This window comes from Choloepus didactylus, chromosome 3 (genome assembly GCF_015220235.1).
Source record: "Choloepus didactylus isolate mChoDid1 chromosome 3, mChoDid1.pri, whole genome shotgun sequence".
Lineage (NCBI taxonomy): Eukaryota > Metazoa > Chordata > Mammalia > Pilosa > Megalonychidae > Choloepus > Choloepus didactylus.
Genome location: NC_051309.1, coordinates 97,156,765 through 97,177,428, shown reverse-complemented (window position 1 = coordinate 97,177,428; position 20,664 = coordinate 97,156,765). Strand labels below are relative to the sequence as shown.

Below are 20,664 nucleotides of genomic sequence, written 5' to 3'. Positions count from 1 at the left end.
GCCCAGAGAGCATCAAATAGGATAAACATGAAGATAGATACCCTATCATATACTTATCATGCTATCAGATGCAAAGGACAAGGAGAGAGTTCTGAAGGCTCAAGAGAAAGCAATGTGTTACATATATTAATTGGGATTCAAGGGAGTCCCAATTGAGTTCTGATTTCTCATCAGAAATTATGGAGGCAAGAAGGCAGTGGGTTGAAATACTTGAAGTGTTGAAAGAAAACAACAGCCAACCAAGAATTTTATATCCAGTGAGGTTTTCTTCCAAAATTAAGGGAAAGACTAAGACATTCCCAAATAAAATATAAGGGAGTTCATCACCACTATACCTGCCCTATAAGCAATGCTAAAGGGGGTTCTGCAGATTGAAAGGAAAGGACAGTAAACAGTGATTCAAAGTGGCATAAAGAAATAAAGACCTATGGTAAAGGTGACCATTTGAGTAACTGTAAATTTTAGTATTATTGTAGTATATTGTTTGGTATGTAATTCCACCTCTTGCTTCTTACCAGTGCTAAAATGCAAATGCATGAAAAGTAATTATAAATCTATGGTTTGGGGCATACAATGTAAAGATATATAAGCAGTAATGTCCAAAAAAAAAGTTGGGGGAGGAGGTCAGAGAAATATAAGAAAAGTATATGTGCATGCTATTGAAGTAAATTGGTATCAAACCAAATATGATTATTAAGTGCTTAGTATGTTACATTTTAACCCCATAAAAATAGATTAAATATATATCTAGATAGCAAAGAGAAGGCACTCAATATGGTACAATCCCCCAAATCAAATAAATATAAAAGTAGGCATTAATGGAAGAATTGAGGGACAAAAATGGTGTAAGACATAAAAAGGCTAAAAAGCAAAATAGCAGAAGAAAGTCCTGCATTATCAATATGACTTTAAAGATAAGTGGATTAAACTCCCCAGTCCAAAGGCAAAGATTGGCAGGATGGATAGAAGAGCATGACCCAACTACATGCTGTCTGCAAAAGATTCACCTTACTTTCAAATATACAAGTAGGCTGACAGTGAAAGGATAGAAAAAATATACCAAGCAAGTAGTAACCAAAAGAGAGCTTGGGTAGCTATAATAATATCAGATAAAGTAGACTTTCAGTCAAAAACAGTTATGAAGGACATGGTCATTATATACTGATAAAGGGGACAATTCAACAAGAAGATGTAACAATTACAAATATATATATATGCATCTAACAGCAGAGCCTCAAAATATCTGAAGCAAATACTGACAGATTTGAAGGGATAAATTTATGGTTCTACATCAATAATAGGAATGTCATTACACTGTTTATAATAATGGATAGAATATTTAGTCAGCAGATCAATAAAAAATACAAAACTTGAACAATTTATAGAAAACTTCACCCAACAAAAACATAATACACATTTTTCTTGAGTGCACATGTATTGTTCTCCAAGATAGACCATATGTTGGGTCACACAACAGCTCTCAATAAATTAAAAAATATTGAAATCATATAATGTATATTCTCTGACCACAGTGGAATGAAGGTAGAAATCAATGAAATGGAAAATTGCCAAATATGTGGAAATTAAACAACAAACTCTTAGATAAATAACGGATTAAAAAGGAAATCAGAAGTGAAATTAGGAAATATCTTGAGGTGAAAAAAAATGAAAATATAACATACAAAAAAAATATGAGATGCAGTGAAGGCAGTGCTCAGAGGAAAATCTTTAGCTCTAAATGCATACATTAAAAAAGAACAGTGTAAAATCAGACATCTAACCTCAAAATTGGAAGAACTAGAAAAAGAAGAGCAAACTAAATCCAAAGTAACCAAAAGTAAGGAAATAACAAAGATTAGAGGTAAATGAAATAGAAAACAACAACAACAAAAAATAGAAACAACAAAACTAAGAGTTGGTTCTCTGAAAAATTCAGTAAAATTGACAAACCTTTAACTACACTTACAAAGGAAAAAAGAGAGAGGATACAAATAATAAAAGTCCGAAGTGAAAAGTGAAGCATTTCTACAGATCCCACTGAAATGGAAAGAAATATAAGAGGCTACTATGAACAATTGTATGCCAATAAATTATATAACTAAGATTAAATGGAGAAATTTCTGAAACACACAAACTACCCATAATGCCTCAAGAAGTAATAGAAGTTCTCAACAAATCGATTATTACAATTATTAGTAAAGAGATTGAACCAGTAATTAAAAAAAAAAAAAAAAAAAGGTAAAAAAAAAAAAAAAAAAGCCCAGGAACAGATGGCTTCACATGATTGTCTCAACGGATGCAGAAAACTAGGAATAGAAGGAAACTTCTTCAACATGATAAAGGGCATATATGTGCAAAACTTACAGCTAGCATCATACTTAACAGGGAGAAACTGAAAACCTTCCCTCTAGGATGAGGAACAAGACAAGGATGCCCACTGTTACCATTGTTATTAAACATTGTACTGGAAGTTCTAGCCAGAGCAATGAGTCAAGGAAAAGAAACAAAAGGCATCCAAATGAAAAGGAAGAATTAAAAGTTCTCTATAGCAGATGACATGATCTTATATACAGAAAATCCTGAAAAAAACCACAACAAAACTACTAGGGTTAATAAATGATTCAGCAAAATGGCAGGGTACAAGATCAACATGCCAAAATCAGTAGTTTCTATACACTAGTGTGGTGGTTTGGAGCTCTATGTGCCCCAGAATAAAACATGTTCTTTAATCAAATCCATTCCTGTGGGTGTGGACCCATTGTAAGTAGCACCTTTTGGTGAAGTTGCTTCAGTTACGGTGTGGCATCTCAATCAGGATAGGCCTTAATCCTATTACTGGAGTCCTTCATAATAACAGAATGAAATTCAGACAAAGAAAGAGACACCCACAGGAAGCAAAAAGCTGAAACAGAACCAGAAAGAGAAGAAAAAGACCGGGAGTCACCATCATGTGCATTGCCACATGACAGAATCTCACAGTCCTTGGGGAGAAAGCATTGCCTTCATGATGCCTTGATTTGGACTTTCTTTTAGTCTCAAAACTGCAAGCTAATACATCCCTGTTGTTTAAGTCTACCTATTTCATGGCATTTACTCAAGCAGCTCAGGAAACTAAAACAACTAGTAATGAACAATCTGAAGAAGAAATCAAGAAACAAAATTCCATTTACAATAGCAACTAAAAGAGTCAAATACCTAGGAATAAATTTAACAGGATGTAGAGGACTTGTACACAGAAAACTACAAGACATTGCTAAAAAAAAAAAAAAAAATCAAAGAATACCTAAATAAAGGGAAGGACTTATTCCATGTTCATGGATTGGAAGGCTAAATATTGTTAAGATGTCAATTGTATTCAGCAATTCACAGATTCAGTGCAATCCAGAACAAAAATCCAAAAGCCTTCTTTGCAGAAATAGAAAAGACAATCGTCAAATGTATAAGAAAGGAAAAGGGGTCTCAAATGGCCAAAGCCATCTTGAAAAAGAAGAATGAATTTGGAGGAATCACACTTCCAAATCTTAAAAGTTATTAAAAAGATACAGTAATAAAGACAGCATGGCACTGGCACAAGGACAAACATATAGACCAATGGAATCAAATTAAGAGTTCAGAAACCAGTTTATTTACAACCAGCTGATTTTTGACAAGTGAGCCAAGTCCATTCAATTCACTACACTAATGCCAAATAGGGAAAACTTGCATTTGTGAAGAGGGCTATATGGAAACTCTGTATTTTCTGCTTTTTTTTCCTGTAAACCCACAACTTCTCTAATAAAATGTTTAATTTTCAATTGACCTTATATTTTAAAAATCTCAGATAAAATATCATTCCTGGATCTGGAAAGATTATGTTGCATTATAAACAAGGGAATAGAAAGTGACCCACTATAGAAAAATCACTAGATTAGAAACAGAAACTAAAAGCATAAGATAAAAACCTTAAAACCAGTGGCTAGTGGGAAAAGAGGGAGAAAATAAAGAAGGTTATCAGAAGGAAAAAAAGAAAGAAATTAAAAGGGGAAAGAATAATATATAGAAGAATCAAATGAAAGTCTTCAGTTTTCTTGTGCACCCTAATCATTGGAAGTTCACTCCTAATTATGTGGAAGCAATACAAATGAAATGAGAAAAATCAAACTTATTCCATATATTTGTAAAGCTTTGAAGACTAATTTGAAAGAAAACGGAATCAGTAAAATACTTCAAAGTATCTAATGATAAAAACCAATGCAATTGCATGTGCATATTTAAATTTCTCCTTTCTTCTTGGCTATAGTTATTTTCAAATTAATTGTTTTTGGGGGTACTAGGTGAAGAAATTGTAATTCTGAATTAAAGAAACTATTACTAAGCATCACACAAAGATCCTTGAAATCAAACTGTCGCAGGACCCTCTTTTCCTGGAATTCATTGGATGTGTTCCCTGCCAAGGTTGCTAAAAACTTGAAATGCCTGTTTTCTAAATGCAATAGTTTACCTTATCTTTCCTAGCTCTACTGTTGACTGAAGTTCAATACTTACATTCATCCCAATTTATTGCCTGGGATTGAAGTGAGGAGCAGTGCTGATAGGATCTCTGACAGTGAGTGGAGTCAGTTACTTGCCTGATAAAGAGCCTGGTTGATCGATTCCGTTTTATTCTTATACTGACCAACCTTCCTGTCTTCCCAAGTGTATTCTCTACCACTAGGACTGCCACAGATTTTAGTTTTCCAGGCAACTGATCGTATCTTTCACTTAAGCACAAATCTTTGCTTTGTTCCATGGGGCACAAGTTTCCAAGTATTTTTATCTTAGGTTCTTCTAAGCCTTCCTGCTGAGATAGGTATAAGGACAGAAGAGCATCTACTTAAGTCAAATAATTTAAAGATCTTTATTCACTTCAGATATTTTAAAAATACAACATATTTAAAAAAAAAAATTGGATCCCTTTTTTTTCCTCTTCTCCTAACACAGTTAGTCCCCTACCCCATCCCCCCGCAACAGAAACTCTGACCTTGGTGGATTAAGGGTCTAAGTGTCAAGAGCAGTATCTTCCTTATTAGTTGCTGTTTTTCTTCCTGAATTAGACAGGTTTTATTTGTGAGTTTTTCTTTCTTCCAGGTCACTGAGATATATTGGAGGAGGTCATTAATGGTACCTCAGGTAATGCATACACTTGCCCTCTCCCCCTTAGTACCAGAAAACCTTCCTGCATGTCTTGACAAGACTCTGGTTTCCAGCTGAAGATAAATGTATCCTGCAATAGCAAGTGAATTCTTGCACAGTTAATATTTAGAGCATATATAAAGATACACTGATATTTAGTTAAGGTAGGCAATTTGGTGCAAAAAAAAATTAAGGTACATGGCATTCTTTAAATGTATCATAGTTTTATTGAGCAAAAATGCTTATAGGAGGTAATATTCATTTTTCAAGGAGGAAAGCATTAACCACCCCTGGGAAGAATTAATATGCAAAAATATAAGGAACTTGGATTTTTTTCTCCTTTAAATACTATAACTTTCATTTTGTATTTTTTGCTATAATATTAAAAAAGAAAATTTTACTGGAGAAGCCCCATATTTAAAATGTTAGCAACAGTAGCTATTTTTAATTTTTTGAATTATTTCAGAGAATTTGTAAAACTAAGTATTTGTTATATATTCATAGCATGTGTTAGAGATCAGTTTATTCCAATAACTGTACATGTTAGCATGTGTTCAGTATTCATAATATCTGTGACAGAAAATATAATTTTATAAAATACTAGCTGAAGCTGACTCTGTTTTTTTCTTTTTTACAGATCTGCAAAGAAGTTTTTCTTACCCTCCTTTATGATTTAACACCATTTGATCTTAAATTCTTGTCCTTTGTGTCATTAAACCGAGTCACAATTTCCTTATTCTATTTCAGAACATTTTAGAGACATCTACTGGAAAAGTGCATTATTGCAAATTTTACAAAATAGATTGAAAGAGTGTGTTACTCCTGACATTACAAAAAAAAAAAAAAATGTCTTGCATACCATATTACAAAATCAGGTCCCTATCCAAATGCAAAACTCTTTCTGTAACTGACAAAGTTAAAAAAAAAATGTAAAATACATCAAAATTATTAATCTGATATTAACTTAATGCTCCTTGTTTTCCAACAATCTTCTATTCAGTTAGGCTTTTAAAAAATTGGTTTCCTTATGATAGTATGAACAATATTGTTAATTAGGTAATCTAAAACTATGATTAACTGTATTTTGATTGTCTCATTTGCAGCTAAAGAGTATGTGTTCATTATCAGCAGTATCATAAACAGCCTACTGTGGAATAAAACAGGGAGAGTTGAACCATGAATTTTGAGTCACACTATTCCTTATTACCAGATTGGGTGTGGATCTACCTAGAGAGAGGGAGAAAGAGAGAGGAATGAAAGTAGAGAAGAAGTAAAAGAGAGTACAGTTGCTTGCAGCTCCATTTTATTCCTGATTTATTGATATTTCTTGTATATTTAAAAAGGTCTCCCTTTTGCAATCTAATTGGAAGGGAAATCCTTATTTCTATATCAGGGAATTTATTTAGGTTTGGGGAGAAAACTTGAGGAAGAAGGGATTTGTCAAGTGTATGTAGTATTATACAACTTTTATATATATAAAATAATCTGATTTTTTTGAGGGACTAGCACTGAAATAATTGTCATCGTAGTTACATTACAAGGTTATTCCAATCCCTCAAAGGCTGGGATGAGGTTTTAAGGATCAACCAAGCTGATTATTCTTGCCAGATATGGGGCAGCTTATCATACAAGACAGCATGGGCACTGCTGTCAAAGGAAACCTGACAATTTTCTCTCTGCATAAGAATAAAAGATTGTTGGCACATACACAAAGTATATTAAAATGGGGAGGGGAAGTGTGGCATATAATTGGGTAGGTATCAGAAGAGAAAATTGCAAAAAAATTCAGGCTAGATGACAGAATGAAGAAAGGTGCAAGGGACAGAGGAACACAGTAGTTCTTAAATTATCAGTGCATTGGTTGCTACTAATAAAAAATTTAACAGTTTTATGAACCATAATAAAAATGAAGGGTAGCATGGTCAGATTATTGTAGGCAGCAACAAGAGGTTCTTTCGGAATCATGTCGCTATTCAAATTGATTGTACGATAGCATGACATGATGGGCATTTCTGTCTGCCCATAATTATCCCCACCATAGATTTCAATAAAAAGGAGAGCTCTCCACAACAGCTTAATCAGCAGAGATCTGAATTATGAGTAGTTCCAATTATACTGAATTGACAGAAGGTCATATTCAACTGTTTGGAACATTTTTGTCAATGGAATTCAAGACAGTGATTTGTAAATCAATTATTAAAATATCCACAGATTTCTTACAATTAGCACAAGGCATCATTAAACAATAAAAGCTAAAGTATGAGAATTCAATTTAATTATTCACATAGCAGTTTCATAAAAAAGGAATGACAGTACACAGTAGATATTCAAACCTGAAAACCAGTTTTTTTTCCTTGCATATATGTTTACAGTGATGAAGTTCAACCCTCCCCCCCTCCCCAACCGGGTGTACATAACTCACCATAGAGGCTAATAAGAGCACAAAGCAAAAGCCATCTCATCGGGTGGAGCCCATGATGTTCTTTGACAGATAGACGGTGTTCCCTGCCACATATTTGCATCCAGTCTCTTGTATGTAAGGTATGTAAGGACATACTAAATTTCTAGAAAGGTACTCTGAAAACAAACACATGAATCCTAAAGAAATGATAATTGAACTAATATTTCTGGATATCCTTCAAATAATATTCCCATAATATCCTATTTCATATAAGAACTGAAATATAAAAACTAACTGTATACCTTGTGATTTAGATTCTCAGGCTGCTTAAAGAAGATACCATGAAATGGCTTGGCTTAAACAATGGGGATTTTTTAGCTTATAGTTTTGAGGGCCATGAAAATGTCCAAATCAAGGCATTATCAAGGCAATGTTTTCCTCCTGAAGATCGTCTGCCTGTGATCTGGGTTCTTCTGCCACCTGGCAAGGTACGTGACAGCATTTGCTGTTCTCTCCCTTCTCTTCCAGGTTTTACTGATTTTTGCTCTTGCCTCTGTGGCTTTCTTTCTCTGTCTTGATACTATTTAGAAAGGACTCCAGTAATAGGATTAGACCCATCCTGAATCGTAGGTCACACCTTAACTAAAGTAGCCTCATCAAAAAAACTTACAATAAGTCTACACCTAAAGGAGTGGATTAGATTTAAGAACAGATTTTTCTTCAAACCACCACATTTCACCCTCCAGATCTCAAAAAGACATGTTCTTTCCATATGCCAAATATGTTCATTCCATCCCAATATCCCCAAAGCCGTAAGTCAAAAATCCAGTAACAATACTAAGTACAAAGTCTGATCAGAATCACTTATATGCATGTTCTGTGCTGGAGCGCAATTCCTCTCCATCTGTGGACCCGTTAAACCTAGAGAACAAATTATCTGCTTTCAATATACAGTGGAGGGACAGGCATAGAATAAACATTCCCATAGGGAGAAATTGGAAGGACAACAGTTCCAAAACCCTGCCAAGGAGGCATACTTCTTTAGATTTCAAGGTCTGAGAGTCATCTATGGAAAAATGTTTTGTCCTCGCAGACTGATGAAGTGGCAGCTGCACCCCTTCCAAGCACTTGCACAGTGGCCCTGCTCACCTTGAACACAGGGGTGAAGGATCCATCCTCTTCAAGTATCAGGATGGCATCCAGGCTCTCTTGAAATGCCAGGGCAAATGTTCCACCCTGATCAAGCATTGGGGTTGTGGCCAGACTCTCTGCAATCTCTGGGGCTTCTGGTCCACCCTCTCTGAAGACTGTGGCAGCAGCACCCTTCCTGAACAACAGCGTAGAAGGCCTGCCATCTCCAACCAGGGAAAACTCACCCTTTCCACACACATGGATGGGCCTGCTCTCTTGGCCTGAGAAAAGTTCTGCTCAGACCTCAGCTTCCTTGATTCTGCCTTTGAAGTGATTTTTCCTTCAGTCTGTCCTTTTTCTGTCCCTTTTAGTCCAGGCTGGCAGTGGTTCATACAGATCTCACAAAAAACTTGTGGGTTTTGCATGTACTACATAGGGGTCCAAACCAACAGTGTGACTTTCCACATATATCTCCTGGACAAGTGCACCTCCAAACCTGACTTGTACTGAAATGGCTGACTGGATCCATGTTCAGTTAAACCCTCACATGGAGCACTAGTCTCTGAGGACTTGCTTTCCACCATCTCAGAATTTTCTAAAGCATCAATTTCTGGTTTCTTTGTGCCCAGGAGTTCAGTTCTCAACTTATTCCGTGTCTCTCGCATTTTGCTATAAGCAGCAAGGAGAAATTAGGCTGCACTTTCCATGTTTACCTTGGAAATCTCTTCAGCTAAATATCAAAACTCATTGCTTTCAAATTCCGCCTTTCATTCAACACCAGAACTCAATTTTACCAAGTCCTCTGCCACTTTAAAACAAGGATTGCCTTTATTCTAGCTTCCAATGACACATTCATCATTTCCATCTAAGACCTCATTGGAAGTAACTTCAGCATCTATATTTCTACTAACAGTCTCCTCAAAGCAATCCAAACCTTTTCTATTAAACGGCTCACAATTCTTTCAGCCTCTACCCATTACCTAATTCCAAAGCCATTTCCATTTCTGGTATTTGCAATAGCAGCACCCTACTTTTCTGGTACCAAAATCTGTTTTAGTTTCTTAGGCTGTTCAAAGTAGATACCATGAAATGGGTTGGCTTAAACAATAAGAATTTATTAGCTTACAGTTTGAAGACAAGGAAATACCCAAATATAGGTATTGTCAAGGTGATGCTTTGTTCCCAAAGAACCGGCTGCCAGTGATCCTTAGCTCCTCTGCCACATGGCAAGGCATATGGCGGCACGTGTTTGTCTCTCCCTTCTTGTCCAGATTTTGTTGATTTCTGTTTCTTTAGCTTCTGTGGCTTTTTCTCTTTGTCTTGCTTTTGTTTATAAAGGACTCCAGTAATAGGATTGAGACCCATCCTGAATGAAGGGGTCACACTGTAACTGAAGTAGCCTCATCAACAGGTCCTACTTACAGTGGGTTCACATCCACAGAAATGGATTATATTCAAACACATGATTTTCTGGTACATACAACTTCAAACCACCACACCATATACATTTAATTCTGAATTCAGAACTTCTCAACCAAATACAGTCTAAAAACAATAAACATGTTTTACAATTGTAAGTGTATCTGTGCAACCTTGTAGAAATTAGAAGTCCTTTGAAGGCAAAATTATATTTTAATCTCCTTAGAATATTTGAAAATATCTCACTTTCAAATGTTTTCTTTAAAAGTTTATTTTTCCTGATTGCAAATGTAGTGCATATTCATACTCTATTCTAAAATGTATTAAATTTTATAGCATCTCTCAAATTCAGTCCAGACCCAGAACAAATTGCATTACAGTGAAATTTATCTGTGGATTCTCATTATGTGGGTTAGCAAAGCCATATATAATATCCTTAACTAAACCGCAAGGTTCCTAGAGCTTTTGTAGTATGACTTTCTTTTTCTTAATGTGATTCATAATGGTTTCTCCACACTTACATTAATTTTTAATCAGTCCCTTACACTGTTGATTGAATTCCCCACCACTGCTACCATGGCCTTTCTTGTGATATTTATTCATTTAAAATATGTATGCTGATGCCATATCTTATTTTTCAAAAGAAACCTGTTTAAAGCCAAAAGCAAAATTATAGTCACTTGGATGTTAGGCCACAGTGGATTACCATGTGTTTATCAATCTTGCCAGCAGGAAAGTCCTTAAAATTGCAGTTTAAAAATGGCTCCATCAGGGTAAAAAAAAAAACAAAACAGAATTATTCCTGGCATATTTTGAATATTCTTTAAAATAGAATTTCATTCCTAGTCACAATATTTCCTTCAAATCCTGAACCAGAACAAAATTAGAGGGTATTCTTATTTTTGCATAAGGGTCACTTATAATGATAATTTATTTAAAAATATATAATTACATTCCTGGTATTTTAATATGGCATACCTCTGACATATATAGTTAAGAAAAAGTAAGATATTTAGTCAGCTCTCCATTAACTCATCATATGAAACCAAAATAAAAATGGAGGTATAAATTAAAGGAAAACTTACATGATATTTTAGAGTACTATAGTAGTTACCCAGTTAGGAATTTTGAAAAAATTAATAGTCCCAATAGTAAGACTACATGTAAATTTACCTTAGTTCAAAAGGAAAATGCAAGGATTTTCTTCACTGGAATCAGTTGCTTACTCTCCAGAATTTGTATTCTTCTAATTGTAATTAAAAAGATAATATTAGAATACCTTTTAGCTGACATTTTGCTCCACTAAATCCAGGACAGCACCTCCACTCCAGTGAGGTAACGATTTTATGTTGCATCCTATAGACAGGATTTGACATCTTCTGAGATCTAGAGAGGAAAGAAATTGGGGAAAATAGATGACTTATCTTACATTAAATTATCAGGTGGGATGATAAATGTAAAGTGCTTGGCACATACCTGAAATATAATAAAAATTCAGTAAGTGTTAGCTGTTATTATTAATATATGCATCATCAATATTATTACCAAACCTAGATTTCTTTAAATACACTACAAAAAGCATTAGTGTTTATACTATTTGGTATTTTAAATTAGTATCTGTCATTTCATTCTCTGAAGAGACTACAGTTTTGTCCTTGATAATGCTTTGCGCTAAACCAATGTTAAAACTCATTTCAATTCCAATTTTGAATTAGTCATAATGGGGCTAATTTATTTTTATTTCAATTCCTATTACTTTCTACATCATTATATTTCAAGGAATCTGCTTTTCCCTCTGGATTAATATCAAACAACTTGAAACAAATTGGATATTAGTGATCTAATTAAAATAATGATAACAACTGTCATTTTAAACCTTTACCTTCTCATCTCCCAAGGCTTTAAAACAATATATACTATTTACTATTTCTGTCATAAAATATCACTGCCTGAGATGAGGGATTCTAACATGAGAAGATATTATTTCTAAGAAGAAACCAAGGGGGGAAATGTGAAGAAACTGTAACATTTCAAAACAGAAATCAATTTAAATAGTTAACGGTACTAAATTACAGGTTCTGTGTATGTAAATATACATCATAACTCCAATAATTGACTGTACTCCTCTTAGCCCCATGACTTCAATTTTAGACAATATTTTAACAAATGGGTCTATAATCCTCATATCAATCAGGAAGGTATTATTATGATGATGATTTAAGGACCAGAGAGATGAAATAACTTGCCCAAAGTCCCTAGGCTAAATTTGGTAGGGCTGGGATTTTAATCTAAGCTGTGTCAGCCAATAGCCTCCCTTATTATTATTCCATAGCTAGTAACATACAACTATGTAGATACAAGAGGAGTTACTTTCACTGATAAATCCTGAACATGTGGAGGAAATGTATTGTAACAGACTGGGCATTAGAGGACTTGGGTTTCATTTCCTGCCGTAACATGACAGGTAACTCAATATTTCTGAGCTCATTCCTCATTTGCAAAATGGACGATGAGATTCCTTCTATCACTAAAACTAGGCTTATCATGTAGCTATATTTGATTCAATAAATAGTATTCATTCAAAACTTCTGCCTAGTGAATTCTGATCTCCAGTCTAATGATAAAGGTTAATAGGAAGTGGGATAGTTTGTAAAGGGACATTTTTAGTTTGCAGAGGTGAACTCAAGCAGGTAGTTGCTTATTGTTGTAGTCAATGTTCCTGCTTTGGCAAACTGAATTTCTGGTGTATGTAGCTTAGATATAATAAAAGAAAAAGTGACAAATGTTGCAGAAGTACTGACATAGTGAATGAATGGAGATCCATTCAAAGGCAGAAAGAGACAAGAGATAAGAAAAAAGGTAAACATTTCTGGTCTGTTTAAAGAGAAAAATAAAATGAAAAGCTCACTTTGAACCCAGAGGGGCAGTATCATAGAGGTTACTACCATAATAATTTCATTACTGATGAATTGGCAATGCATATTTTGTATCTCATGCAGACAAAGAAATTGCCACAACTGCAGCTCAGCTTTCCCAAATTCCTAAGATGTGCTTAGTTTTCTGGACCACGAACCTTGGCTATTTCTCAAGGAACTAAGAAACACTGTGATTTTTATGTGTCCTCACTGTACACTGTTGCAGATGACCAAGGAGTCGGACTCATTGCCTGAGTTATTTGTATTTGCATAACATTATCCATCTTGGCCTGAAGAACAATTTTAGTTTATATTGCAAGCTCTTCTGAAAGAATGCATTTGAGCTACTCCAGCAGTAGAAATTCAGAGAATTTAGCAATTTGCCCCACATTTTTAGGACAATTAAAAATGAAAAACAAATAACATAGGTCATTAAAATAGACACAAGAAGAAAGCTCTCACTTAGTTGCTTTAGCATGCATCAGTGCAATTAGTGACTTTCCAGGAACTTTAGAATATGAGCCAAGTCATGGATTTCTCTCTGACCTAGTACGAAAGGGAAATTATCACTAAATCTTCAAAACTCTGTATGAATTGAATAAGGAATTAAAGGACAGGATTGTTGATCAAGTCAAGGACAAAAGTTACAGTAGTAGTAAACAAAGGAACAAGCATTTATTGAGTTATCATTTGTTGAAGACTCACAAAATACCGGGCAGTAGGCTAATTATATTATTGCATTATCTCATATGATTCTAAAAATGTTTTAGGCAAGTATTATTAGTAGCTGCATTTTAACTTTTTCAGGGTCATACATTTAGCTTGAAAGTGATGACCCTCTTCTGACCCTCCCTGGGAGACTAACTACCTTTATTATGGCCAGCCATACATGATCCCAGGACAATTCATGGGTATTATCAAGAAACTTTACATACCTTTGAGGACAGGATCCACTGGACCAGCCACAGGGTCCTCTCCCACCTGGAAGATAAGTGACCTGGTTGTCCAGTATCACTGTGGGAGATAACCTGGTATGCACATAAGCACACCAATTCCTAAGGAAGAGATAATTTTTGTTAGAAAAAAAAAATCATTGTTAAAAAGAATTCTTCCCACCACAATTATTTTCAAAGACATATATCTGTTTCTGACAGCATTGTAGATCAGATAACTTGAAAGCTTGATACCCAATTTTAAGAGGTCTAAATATCAGAGAAAACATACTCATAAATGCATTGCTGTATTCTTGGGAAGTCAGGGAACTCTATGAGGCTGAAATAAACAAGGAACAAAGAGCTAAAACTAGAACCTGTAGTGTCTAGCTGTAAGCTATGTCAAAATCCTGGATTACCTTAGTAATATTAGTAATATTAGTATCAGTGATGAGAATGGAGGCTCAGATTTAGGTCTGTTACTTCTATTCAACAATTTCCAGCAAGACATATGTATAAATAAGAAAGTAAATGGCGTAAGGATAGGGAAAAAAATTTAAAAAATAACTGTTGTTAGCTGCAGATGATATGATTTGAGTAACGAAAACATAAAATATTACAGAAACAAGCTATTTTAATTGAGTTCAGCAATATGATTAAAATCAATATAATGTTTTAATCATGAATAAAAGAAGTTTAACCACATGATTAAACTCAGTTAATTTCTATGTACTGATAACAAATTCATAAAGATACTACTTACAATAACAAAAAAAGCAACAAAAGTATTGTACTTAGGAAAATCCAACAGAAAAGTGTAAGATTTATTATATAAACGTTTTAAACTTTATTGAAAGAACTTAAAGAAAATTCAATAAGTCATGTTGATTGATGGGAAGGGTCAGTGCAAATATGTCAGTTCTCCTTAAATTAAATGACAGATTCAATGCAATTTTTATCAAAACCCTAGTTTGATACAAGGAATTAAAAAACTTGTTCTTTAATTTTTATGAAATGAACTAGCAACATATATTTTAGTGATTTGTGGTTCTGGTAATAACAGAATATCAGACTTGTTCTCCTATGGAAAAAAATGTAAAACTCAACAAACTATATAAAGCAACAATTTTTAGATGTTGGACAACAGACAATATAGTGTTATGATCCTTAAGAGAGGGAAACACATGTTTTGAGCTTCACATTCAATCTGACTTACTACCTGGAAGAAATGTTCTAGTTGCATCACAGGGGAGTGGAGCCTAAAGAAAGAGAACACTGGGTGAAAGGGAACATTGGATGAACATTGTATGTATGCTACTATAACAAAAATTAAAGCAAACCAAAAGTCAACATAGTGGGCTCCTTGAATCTTGGGCTGAATAGTATGCTGCGATTATACAGAGTGGGTCTCTGCAAGAAACAGCAGCAAACAACTATTGAGGAGATACATGAACTGAACAGAGATTCCAGACATCACCCAGCAGTGGACACTTTGGAATCATGATCAGCCAGAAAAGGAAGTACTTACTAAAAACCTAAAACATTCAGCTGAAACCAAAGAAAGATTATACACAATATGATACAGTTACTCTAGATACACCCTAGAAAATCTAAAAACAAAATCCTTGGCAGAAACAAGCTTATCCATCAGTAAGTCTACTCCATGCCAGAACAGAAGTCAAAGCTCTTTAATGGAAGATAAAACCTATACTCTTAACAACACAACATTAACAATGCAGGTATAAAATAAAAAATCATTAGATGTGAGAGGGGGCAGGAAAATAGGACCCATTCATGGAGTAAAAATCTAGTTAATGGGAAAAAAATAACTGGATATGACATATGTTGAAATTAACCAATGACTTTAAAATGACCTAATTCCAGGGACTTGTGAGTGCATGGCAGAGAGGGACAGTGGGCCATTTGAGCTGGAAGGTGAGACATAAGCTCTGCAGCCCCAGAGTACTCCACCTTCAGACCCAGGAATGGCTGGGATGACTTGTTCCTGAGGTGGACTCCCTGCCAAACTGCACAGGGCATGCCAACCACCCATAGGATTGACAGTCCCCAGTGCACACGGAAAATTGGTACACTGATTGAACCCTGTTATGATCTGGACTCCCACTCAGTACATAAATGAAGTTGAGGAGAACTGGCTTAAGGGTAAAAAGTGGCTCAGGTTTGTCATCTGATGGTAGGTCAGGAAAGTGCACTCCACCAAGTTGTACCTCTGTCAAATTACAGATAAATGTTCAAATAATCTTGCATACTCTAAAAGAACCCTATCAAGATAAGCAAATGTCAAGAGGCCAAAAATGACAGAAAATTACAAAGCATATGAATAAACTAGAAGATATGGATAACCTAAACATCCAAATGAAAAACCCAGAAGAGACACAGAACCTGGAACAATTAATCAAAGAAGTACTCATAAACATTAATAATATGGCTCCAGATATAAAGGACATGAAGAAGACCCTAGAAGAGCATAAAGAAGAATTTGCAAGAGTAAATTAAAAAAATAGTTAGCTTATGGAAATAAAAGATACTGTTGATCAAATTAAAAATATTCTTGAGACACATTAGATTTGAAGAGGTGGAGGACTGAATTAGCAAACCTGAAGATAGGCTGATGGGAAGTGAAAGCACACAAAAAAAGAATGGTGAATAAATTTATTAACCTCCCCCCTTTGTGGGTCTTGACTCCCAGAAATAAGCCTGGCCCTGGCATTGAGGGATTGAAAATGTCTTCTTGAACAAAAGGGGGAAAGAAAGACAACAAAAAATAAGATTACTGTGGCTACAAGAGTTCAAATAGAGTCCAAAGGCTATCCTGGAGGTTACTTTTCTGCAAGCTCCAGCTAGGTATCCCAAATGGCCATAGTATACCTAGCCGTAATCATCAATAGTCCCTAAATACCTAAGACCCTATCTGAGACTATATATAAGTTTCTCTCACTAAGTTTATTTTTCAGAAACATAAATCCTCCAGAGTGTTCTTATGCCAGTTAAGTCCCTGAACCCACAGGCAACAAATTCTCCAAGAGCATCAACCAGATGCACACCCCTTCCCCATAATGTTGACATCCCTTTCCAATATAAACAAATTACATTGGTCACTACCTGGACATACCTGAACATTTAAAAAATGATTAAATGAGAGGAAGGGGTAGAAGCAGACAAGACAGGATTTAACAAAAGATTACAAACACTGAATCTGAATATAAATATATTTTTTAGATGCTGCAGTACTAGAATAGCTAGAAGGAAATAACAGAGATGGTGGAACTGTAAACCATAACGTTCTTTGAAATTTGCTCTATAGCTGCTCATTAAATTACTTTGAAAGTTATCACCCTTCTTCATATATGTTATATTTACAATAAGGAAATAACTGAAACTGTGAAATTGTAAACTGTAACATTTTGTGAATTTACATATGTAATTACTTGTTAAATCATACTTTGAAATTGATCACTTTCTCTGTATATGTTATATATATTTTTTTTATCATCATTTTATTGAGATATATTCACATACCACGCAGTCATACAAAACAAATTGTACTTTCGATTGTTTACAGTACCATTACATAGTTGTACATTCATCACCTAAATCAATCCCTGACACCTTCATTAGGACACACACGAAAATAACAAGAATAATAATTAGAGTGAAAAAGAGCAATTGAAGTAAAAAAGAACACTGGGTACCTTTATCTGTTTGTTTGCTTCCCCTACTTTTCTACACATCCATCCATAAACTAGACAAAGTTGAGTTTGGTCCTTATGGCATTCCCAATCCCACTGTCACCCCTCATAAGCTACATTTTTATACAACTGTCTTCGAGATTCATGGGTTCTGGGTTGTAGTTTAAAAGTTTCAGGTATCCACCACCAGCTACACCAATTCTTTAGAACCTAAAAAAGGTTGTCTAAAGTGTGCGTAACAGTGCCCACCAGAGTGATCTCTCGGCTCGTTTTGGAATCTCTCTGCCACTGAAGCTTATTTCATTTCCTTTCACATCCCCCTTTTGGTCAAGAAGATGTTCTCCATCCCACGATGCCGGGTCTACATTCCTCCCCGGGAGTCATATTCCACGTTGCCAGGGAGATTCACTTCCCTGGGTGTCTGATCCCACGTAGGGGGGAGGGCAGTGATTTCACCTTTCAAGTTGGCTTAGCCAGAGAGACAGGGCCACATCTGAGCAACAAAGAGGCATTCAGGAGGAGACTCTTAGGCACAAATACAGGGAGGCCTAGCCTCTCCTTTGCAGCAACCGTCTTCCCAAGGGTAAAACTTATGGTAGAGGGCTCAACCCATCAAACCACCAGTCCCGTATGTCTGTGGTCATGTTAGCAACCATGGAGGTGGGGTAGGCGAATACCCCTGCATTCTCCACAGGCTCCTCAAGGGGGCACTACATCTTTTTTTTTTTTTCCTTGTTTGTCTTTTTTCTTTTTTTTTTTTTTTAACTTTCCCTTCTTTTTTAAATCAACTGTATGAAAAAAAAAGTTAAAAAGAAAACAAACATACAATAAAAGAACATTTCAAAGAGACCATAACAAGGGAGTAAGAAAAAGACAACTAACCTAAGATAACTACTTAACTTCCAACATGTTCCTACTTTACCCCAAGAAAGTTACATAATATAGCAACATTTCAGTGAACTTGTTCCTACTACATCCATCAGAAATTAACAGACCATAGTCATTTCTGGGCATCCCCAGAACGTTAAATAGCTTATCTGTTCTTCTTGGATTATTGTTCCCCCTTCCTTAATTGCTCTCTACTGCTAGTTCCCCTACATTCTACATTATAAACCATTTGTTTTACATTTTTCAAAGTTCACATTAGTGGTAGCATATAATATTTCTCTTTTTGTGCCTGGCTTATTTCGCTCAGCATTATGTCTTCAAGGTTCATCCATGTTGTCATATGTTTCACCAGATCGTTCCTTCTTACTGCCGCGTAGTATTCCATCGTGTGTATATACCACATTTTATTTATCCACTCATCTGTTGAAGGACATTTGGGTTGTTTCCATCTCTTGGCAATTGTGAATAATGCTGCTATGAACATTGGCGTGCAGATATCTGTTCGTGTCACTGCTTTCCGGTCTTCCGGGTATATACCGAGAAGTGCAATCGCTGGATCGAATGGTAGCTCTATATCTAGTTTTCTAAGGAATTGCCAGACTGACTTCCAGAGTGGCTGAACCATTATACAGTCCCACCAACAATGAATAAGAGTTCCAATTTCTCCACATCCCCTCCAGCATTTGTAGTTTCCTGTTTGTTTAATGGCAGCCATTCTAACCGGTGTTAGATGGTATCTCATTGTGGTCTTAATTTGCATCTCTCGAATAGCTAGTGAAGCTGAACATTTTTTCATGTGTTTCTTGGCCATTTGTATTTCCTCTTCAGAGAACTGTCTTTTCATATCTTTTGCCCATTTTATAATTGGGCTGTCTGTACTATTGTCATTGAGTTGTAGGATTTCTTTGTATATGCAAGATATCAGTCTTTTGTCAGATACATGGTTTCCAAAAATGTTTTCCCATTGAGTTGGCTGCCTCTTTACCTTTTTGAGAAATTCCTTTGAGGTGCAGAAACTTCTAAGCTTGAGGAGTTCCCATTTATCTATTTTCTCTTTTGTTGCTTGTGCTTTGGGTGTAAAGTCTAGGAAGTGGCCTCCTAATACAAGGTCTTGAAGATGTTTTCCTACATTATCTTCTAGGAGTTTTATGGTACTTTCTTTTATATTGAGATCTTTGGTCCATTTTGAGTTAATTTTTGTGTAGGGGGTGAGGTAGGGGTCCTCTTTCATTCTTTTGGATATGGATATCCAACTCTCCCAGCCCCATTTGTTGAAAAGACCATTATGACTCAGTTCGGTGACTTTGGGGGCCTTATCAAAGATCAGTCGGCCATAGATCTGAGGGTCTATCTCTGAATTCTCAATTCGATTCCATTGATCTATATGTCTATCTTTGTGCCAGTACCATGCTGTTTTGGCAACTGTGGCTTTATAATAAGCTTCAAAGTCAGGGAGTGTAAGTCCTCCCACTTCGTTTTTCTTTTTTAGAGTGTCTTTAGCAATTCGAGGCATCTTCCCTTTCCAAATAAATTTGATAACTAGCTTTTCCAAGTCTGCAAAGTAGGTTGTTTGAATTTTGATTGGGATTGCATTGAATCTGTAGATGAGTTTGGGTAGAATTGACATCTTAATGACATTTAGCCTTCCTATCCATGAACATGGAATATTTTTCCATCTTTTAAGGTCCCCTTCTATTTCTTTTAGTAGAGTTATGTAGTTTTCTTTGTATAGGTCTTTTACATCTTTGGTTAAGTTGATTCCTAGGTACTTGATTTTTTTTAGTTGCTATTGAAAATGGTATCTTTTTCTTGAGTGTCTCTTCAGTTTGTTCATTTCTAGCATATAGAAACATTACTGACTTATGTGCATTAATCTTGTATCCCGCTACTTTGCTAAATTTGTTTATTAGCTCTAGTAGGTGTATCGTTGATTTCTCAGGGTTTTCTAGATATAAGATCATATCATCTGCAAACAATGACAGTTTTACTTCTTCTTTTCCAATTTGGATGCCTTTTATTTCTTTGTCTTGCCGGATTGCCCTGGCTAGCACTTCCAGCACAATGTTGAATAACAGTGGTGACAGCGGGCATCCTTGTCTTGTTCCTGATCTTAGAGG

The 20,664-nt window shown here is 35.4% G+C and overlaps 1 protein-coding gene across 3 annotated transcripts in view; it reads right to left on the bottom strand.

The window, feature by feature from the left end:
• MMRN1 (multimerin 1) overlaps positions 1–20,664 on the bottom strand; it is an 85,298-nt gene that overhangs the window by 35,386 nt on the left and 29,248 nt on the right. For all 3 annotated transcript variants that reach the window (XM_037829008.1, XM_037829010.1, XM_037829009.1), the window contains exons 2-3: positions 13,953–14,072; positions 11,382–11,488 (exon numbers count right to left, since the gene is read on the bottom strand). In XM_037829008.1, the coding sequence (XP_037684936.1) occupies positions 11,382–11,488; positions 13,953–14,072 (227 nt within the window). The remainder of the gene's footprint in view (positions 1–11,381; positions 11,489–13,952; positions 14,073–20,664) is intronic.